Source organism: Rosa chinensis, chromosome 3 (genome assembly GCF_002994745.2).
Source record: "Rosa chinensis cultivar Old Blush chromosome 3, RchiOBHm-V2, whole genome shotgun sequence".
NCBI lineage: Eukaryota > Viridiplantae > Streptophyta > Magnoliopsida > Rosales > Rosaceae > Rosa > Rosa chinensis.
Genome location: NC_037090.1, coordinates 14,119,198 through 14,126,930, shown reverse-complemented (window position 1 = coordinate 14,126,930; position 7,733 = coordinate 14,119,198). Strand labels below are relative to the sequence as shown.

Sequence of the window (7,733 nt, the reverse complement as noted above, 5' to 3'; positions counted from 1 at the left end):
TGTAATTAAAGATTTTATAATTTTATAGGGTGTAAAAAATTTATTAAGTGTATTTAGATTTCTGTTGGATACATTTAAAAAGACCCAATCATTAGTTGTTAATCTAAAATCATTTTCATCACGTCTACTTCTGTGTCTCTTGGAGGAAGGTTTTCAATCGCTTTCCGTTAAATAGACAGTTGAGGATCAAAAACGATCTCATCAACGTCGCAGCATTAGGCTTTTGGTGCTACGTCGGTTTGATCATAAACATAGTATCAACATAAGGCACCAGAATATAACTCGCATACTTCTTTTGCTTCATTTCCTAACAATTATGAGAAAGTTGTTATCCAAGTCTTTACAAAAACCTAGAAAAAGAAGATATTTAAGTGAGGACACAGCAGGCAAAGAAAAGTACTGTTTATCCCTCAATAAATCAGGAGGGTCAAGTTGAGACCCCATGCTAAAAACTAGCTGTGTTCGAGTGAAGCCCATTGTCAAAGTATACAAACAATAAATCCACACCTCACTCTGCCTTGGGCTTTGATGGTTTTCTCCTCCTGGATATATGAGACTTGCTTGTCCATCTGCCGACTAACTTGAGGATCTCATCAATGAGAATCACCGGCAACGAAACGGCCAAAACCAACAGCCATTCGTTTAGACTCAGGGGTACAATGCCGAATATTTGAGCTAGGAAAGGCACATACAGGATCAAGAAATGAAGGCCAAATGAAACAGACATGGCCACAAGGAGCCAAGGGTTGACCCATGGAGGCATTGTCAACAGGCTTCCATCCTCAGAAAGGGCATTGAGCGAGTTGAACATTTCTATGGCAACCAACACAGAGAGGGAGAGGGTCATAGCCTTAACTTTGCCGCCATGGAAATAATCGCATGGGTTTTTGTCAAACGAGATAACCTCATTTCCAGCTGTGAAAGGTGAAGCAGTAAAGTTCTGCCAAGTTGTGCACTGTCCCCAGTTGGCAAGTTGGGAGTAAGTAACAAGGGAGTGGCCATCCCCACTGAGGTCGATACCCATGAAGGAACTATGAGTATACCAAATTATGAATACGCCGACTGTTGCTACTCCAACATACAACCCAATTACCTGTTTAGCACAATCAAGTGAATATCAGTGACAATGATCGCAGGTCAAATCATGCAGAGTCTAATATAAATATAAAGTAAGAAGAGAGAATTGAGAGATGAAGTGATCTACCAAATATCGGAACAATATCCACGCGCTGATCAGTGAATCATCACTTCTGCGTGGGGGTTTCTTCATTATGTCCTGGTCCGGAGGATTAAATCCTAATGCTGTTGCAGGTGGCCCATCAGTGACAAGATTGACCCACAAAAGCTGGACAGGGATGAGCCCTTCAGGAATGCCCAATGCTGCTGTAAGGAATATAGATGCAACCTCACCAATATTGGAGGAGATCATGTACCTGAAACAGGGTTTAGACAATAAAAAAAAATTGCAAAATTACTAGGTGATTTAACAATGTAGCAGCTTCCAAACTCCAGAGAAATCAAGATTAGGGTGAAGTCAACAGCCACCAACAGTAAACACCACCAGGCGTTATAAATTCTTTCCTAGAAGTGTGTATCATGAGATTAATAAGATGGCAGCAATATCACTAACCATAACCTTCTTATATCACTCGAGATTGATTTTATTAATTATTGGGACACTACTCTCCAAAGTTAAAAATTGAAGATATAATACAAACCTGATAAAGGCCTTCATGTTGTTGTAGATAGATCTGCCCTCACCAACAGCAGCAACAATTGTGCTGAAATTATCATCTGCCAAAACCATGTCGGAAGCTTCCTTTGCAACCTGCAAAAGATGAGAATTGGGAGGTTTATGATATAAAATTGGTAGAACAAGACAGGAAACAAGAGTTGGCGATAATATGAAAACATACCGAGCAATAGACATCTATAAGACGTTTTTGTTACAAGACATCACTATCAATATGATTTACCATACTTAATACTCATTGATTGGTGAAACAAGGCATGCCACTTAAATATATAAAATGAAACCTCATAAGAGTATAAACTGCTACCTATGAACTGCCTATATACATGTATATTGTAGTGATAATTTGCCTTCCTCACTGTAATATTGAAGGATTCAATTCACACAATTACCAAGCTAATCCCTGTAAAACCTATTTACTTATTGCATATGACACTAAAAAGACTAGAAACTATATTTCCAGTGTGCCAACAAAACAGTACATAACAGTTGCCCTAAGAGCAGACATCAGAAAATTACTGAACAAGTATAAATTATAAAATAATTACCTCGGTTCCAGCAATGCCCATTGCAATTCCAATATCAGCAAGTTTCAACGCAGGTGCATCATTTACTCCATCACCAGTCATGGCAACCACCTCACCTTCATCTTTCAGCAACCTCACAATCTCTTGTTTGTGCCTTGGTTCAGCCCTTGAAAAGAGCAGCCCACCACCTTGTCTCAGAAAGGCTTTCTGATCAGGTAGATTCATAAACTCTCTTCCTGTTATGCTTCTTGCACTTATGTCTTCATGAGTACCAAAAACACCTATTTCACGACATATAGCTTCTGCTGTGTTCTTATTATCTCCAGTAATTACCATAACACGAATTCCTGCCGCACGGCAATCTTCAATTGCATCAAAAACCTCCTCTCTTGGTGGATCCTTGTGATACAAAATACACAGTTATTTAATAAGTGAAAATTCTATGATGAATAATAAGCAAAAAGATACAGAGATCAACATGTTACTACTCACCCTCAGTCCAACCAAGCCAACAAAAACAAGTTCGCTCTCTATTGATGAATAATTGGATGGATCAAGTAATTGCTTGTGAGCTGGATGCTCATCACCATCATAGGACTCAAAGTCAGCCAAGTCATCTTTATATGCAAATCCCAGACAACGTAGTGCATCAGATGACATCTCATTAAGAGCTTGTAAGATGTAGTTCTTTGAGTTATTGTCTAGTGGTACAACAGTTCCATCAAGCAACTGAACCTGAGTGCTTCTCTCCAACACATTTTCTACAGCACCCTGCCATAATGTAGCACCTCATTTCAGAAGTGAAATCTTAAACATTCTGTGGAAATTGAAAAAGAAAAATGGAGAGGGCAAGAAAATATGACCGCTCAGGATAATGTGTCTTACAATTGCCACCAATCAAACAAGTATATTCTTCTCAACAAAAAAAAAAATCAAACAAGTATATATTATGAGGAAACAAAAACAACTAAGGCACTACTGTCTCATGCTTTCTACCTCTAAGAGAAGCACCAGTCAAATAAGCAGCAAAAAAGATGGGTTCAGTTAAAATCAAACAAACAATTTTTACCATAAATACATTTTCCTAATGGCCAGGGGATATCAGGTAAAAAAAAAAGTGGCAGAGAGATAACAGACTTCTGCCAATTTCAATTTTTTTCCCAAAAAGGCACAACCAAAAATTTTCAAAAATGAAACTACAAAAAATTCATCTCCAAGCAGGGGTTAACATATCAAAGGTAATATGCCATTCCAGATACCACCAAACAGAAACCATTGCACATAACGTTGCAGATTGCAAACTGCAATAGGAGCACGATTTTATTGAAAAAGTAATATCAGAACAAAATTGATTTCCTTGACAAATAAATTCACATATTCCTCGAAATCTCAGATTTCATCATTACACAAAAAGACTCCTAAAAATTATCAAATGCCATAGGTTGATCCATACACTTATAATAAATTACTAAACTTGTTATCATAACTTTTGTACATACCTTCACTAGCAAAGAATTTTTCCCCGAACGGGAGGTGGCAATGACACCCATAGATTTCCTATCACGATCAAACTCAAGAGTTGCAACTCGGCGCTCAGATTCATTCCAGTGCTTGCAACAACCTTAAGAGCAGAAGTAACCAAAGAGGCAGCAGTCAATTCTAAATGTTCAAAAGTTGTAACCACATAGATAAAACGAACCATTTCAAGTCCAGAGTATGGCTTACCTAGTAAATCAGTTTTACTTGATCCCACACCTCGAGATGCTTCAGGAAGCCCCATCTTCTCAACTAAAACCTGAAATGACAGTGAGCCAGAGTTAACAAAATGACTTGCTTTCGCAGGATGGAAATACTTGACAAACAGATCCTCCTACACTTCATTCACCAAGAATCTCGTTTGCTAGGTTTCCAACATATGATGTTTATTCACGGAAACAAACACATTTAACCATCAGCATAAACATACAGCATATGGATATAAACTAACCTTAAGAGCTGCCTCGGTAGGCATTCCATGGGCAACATACTTCTGTTCTGATTGGGTAATACCAGCATCATTACAGACAGCAGCTACCTTTGCAATCGTTTGAAGATTAGTATCCATACGTCCACTTGGCCAGTCATAAATTTTGCCATCTGCTGGATTGTAAGTAGTCCCATCCACCTTAAACTTCCGTATTATAGTTGGACTAGGACCCAAAGCTACAAGCCTGGAAACTGCCATTTGGTTCGTAGTCAAGGTCCCTGTTTTGTCAGAACAAATGACTGTGGTACAACCCAGAGTTTCAACACTGGGAAGCTTTCTAACCAAGGCATTCTTCTGTGCCATTTTGCGGGTACCAAGTGCCAAGCAGGTAGTGATGACTGCCGGCAAACCTTCAGGAATAGCAGCCACAGCCAGTGCCACTGCAATCTCGAAGTAATAAGTGCACTTCTCAAATGAAAACTTGAAGTTCCTCGGCATCCCATCAACATAATCCCAAGTGAGGAAGTACTTGACATTGATGAGCCACACCAATGCACAAATCACTCCAATTATCATAGTGAGCATCTCCCCAAACTCATTAAGCTTCTTCTTCAACGGAGTGTCTTCCTCACTCTGTGAAGCCACATGAATTTGCATATGCACCTTCCCAATCTCGGTGGCCATTCCGGTCTGGGCAACCAAGCAAATGCAATTCCCATTCACAATAGTCGTCCCGGCAAACACCATAGACCACTTCCCCTGAATATCAGCATCCTCCGGAACCGGCTTGTTAGTCTTATTCACAGCCTCACTCTCTCCAGTCAATGAACCCTGCTCAACCCTCAAGGTCGAGCTAATCAACTGCACTACACGCATATCAGCCGGAACCTTATCCCCAACCTTAAGCTCCACAATATCTCCGGGAACAAGCTCCTTCGCCGGCAAATTCGGAACCTTAATCCCATTCCGAATCACAGTCGCCTGCTCCGACTGAATCTCCTTAAGCGCCTCCAGCGCCTTCTCGGCATTGCTCTCCTGCCAAACCCCAACAATCGCGTTCACAATCAGAATCAAAAAGATCACCAACGGCTCCACAAACGCCGTGATCTCCTTCTCACCGCCTTCCTCCCCGTCCAACCACGCCAGCACAAACGAGACGACCGCCGCGACGAGCAGGATCCGCACCAGAGTATCGTTGAACTGGTCGAGCACCAGACTCCAAATCGACTGCCCCTCGTGCTTCTCCAACTCGTTCCACCCGTACTCCTCCCGCCGCTTCGCCACCTCCGCCGACGTCAGCCCTAACTGCCGGCTCACGCCGAAGTGCTTCTCGCACTCATGAATCTCCTTACTCCACGCCGGAAACGCATCGCGATCGGCAGACGTCGTAGGCCCCGCCGCCTTCTCTCGCTTACCGAAATCCTCACCTCCTTTCCCCATTCAGATCTAGCACACCGAAAGACAAAAGAGAAAAAAACGAAACCTCTCAGCGAAACTTCAAATCTCTCAATAGATCAAAGGCATCCAAAAGAAACTGGATTCGGACGCAAGCCGAAATAACGGAGAATCGGAATCAAATTCGGAAGAATTAACCGAAACTCCAAGCGAACAAAAAGCAAACAGTAGAGAACAATAGGTAAAATTCTAACAAATATGAAGGGTTTTTGTGACTCTTCAAAGTTCAAAGTACCTCCAGTCAAAAACTAATTCCTCTCCGGAAACAAAAGAAATTTCCAAGTAGCTGTTAGTCCAATTTTGCAGAGATAAGACCAGAGAAAGCGGAAGCTTTCAATTTTCAACGGCCGGTTCTTCTCGCCCGCATCGGCTGCTGTGCCGTCTCTCCAACTCCCACTATCACTGCGCTTCCACACTCTCTCTCTCTCTCTCTCTCTCTTTCTCTGCGACTATTATAAGAATTAAATGGGTAATTAGCTGGGGATTAAATTTGAGATTAGTTGAATTTCGGGGAAGCTGGGTTTGGGTAGTTAAAATATTTGATTGTGCTTGAGGTTTGACGTAGGTGGGATGTGACGGGGGAACGGTACGTGGCGTGATTCTATTGGACTCCGTGAAGTTCTGGCTGGTTTCTATTGGCTGGGTGTCCTATTCTCGCGGGCGCGGTGCAGTTTTTTATATTAATTAAAGTTTGGGGGTATTTTAGATCCTCTGGATCATTATAAGTTGTCATTTTGTGTACGGCTGATCAGGCGGCGTCGAGTAGGTGGATTTTTTCGGGTTGACCCTATTGATCACACGCATCCTTTTTTTACTTTTGTGTACAAATTAACCTTTTACTTATTTCCTCTCAAAAACCTATTACTTTTTTTTTTTAAGAAATATGTATCACGGGAATTTTGCCTCGTTTATTTTAGTAAATTCTCAATTTTATTTGGAAAATCGTTGTATCGCGGAATACTTATTTTTTACTTTTGTGTACAAAATTAACCTTTTACTTATTTTGTAAGAAAATATTTATCATGAGAATTTTGTCTCATCTATTCTAACAAATTCTCAATTTCATTTGGAAAATCGTTGTGTCACGATATACTTGAATTATAGTTTGAGATATTATAAATTGTCCAAAGTAGAAGTATTTGTTATTAATCTGTAATGTAAATGTTCACTCTGCCTACATGGTGAGATGTTATTGGACAAGACCACTACTTAACTTGTCACATGGTATTCAAAGAGACTGAGATCATGAATAACAACTCTACTCTTACTTTAACAGCTCTGTTTTTTTTCTTTTTTCCGCACTTCTATGTGTCATGAATAATAAGTACAAAAGCATAAGATCCATACTCCATAGCACAAGGGCGAATTCTATCATCAACTACTAAAGTATAATTATGATTCAAATACATGCAATTACTTGAGAAACATTTTGAAGTAGGTAAATTTTAAATACGCACAATCGTGTGAGAATCATTTTAAAAAAAAAAATTCAAATACGGGTGCAACCACTTGTAAATTACTCAAAAACATATAATGTTCAAATACGTGCAATCACTTGCAAATCATACAAGAGCAAGAGGTTGGCCAGTTGGGAGTGTTGACAAGAAAGACGCCACCCCATATGAATACCATTTAGACTCAATATAATATTTCAAAAGAAGTACCACCTCATATAAATATTCTGAGAAGTTTTAAATACACACCCCTAATTACTTAATACACACTCCATACTTTATACACCACCTATTTAATTTCTTATTCTAATATTCTACTAAATACACAACCCAAAGTACCTAAAATATCCTTAATCTAAAAAATCATGAAATATCTATATTGATATTTTTAAATGACCATATTGATTACTTGTGTTACTTAGTCAGAAATCCATAAAGAATTATTATTGTTCTCTTTAAATAGATGCATATAAATAGGTTATATATTATTTGAGTTCTCATCCACCAAACACCATGTTGATCAAGTATAAAATTATGGGTTGAACATTTAACCAAAACTATATCACTAGTTTCTCTCC

At 39.5% G+C, this 7,733-nt stretch overlaps 1 protein-coding gene across 1 annotated transcript; it reads right to left on the bottom strand.

Annotated features, from left to right (window-relative positions):
• Positions 1 to 273: 273 nt before the first annotated feature.
• Positions 274 to 6,171, bottom strand: LOC112191640 (calcium-transporting ATPase 1, endoplasmic reticulum-type). Its single transcript, XM_024331023.2, has 9 exons — positions 5,937 to 6,171; positions 4,268 to 5,692; positions 4,006 to 4,075; positions 3,780 to 3,901; positions 2,773 to 3,051; positions 2,302 to 2,679; positions 1,719 to 1,828; positions 1,205 to 1,433; positions 274 to 1,093 (listed from the first exon to the last, which is right to left on the bottom strand). Exons 2-9 carry the CDS (start codon positions 5,684 to 5,686, stop codon positions 509 to 511), a joined length of 3,192 nt encoding a protein of 1,063 aa, XP_024186791.1. The 5' UTR covers positions 5,687 to 5,692; positions 5,937 to 6,171; the 3' UTR covers positions 274 to 508.
• Positions 6,172 to 7,733: the final 1,562 nt, after the last annotated feature.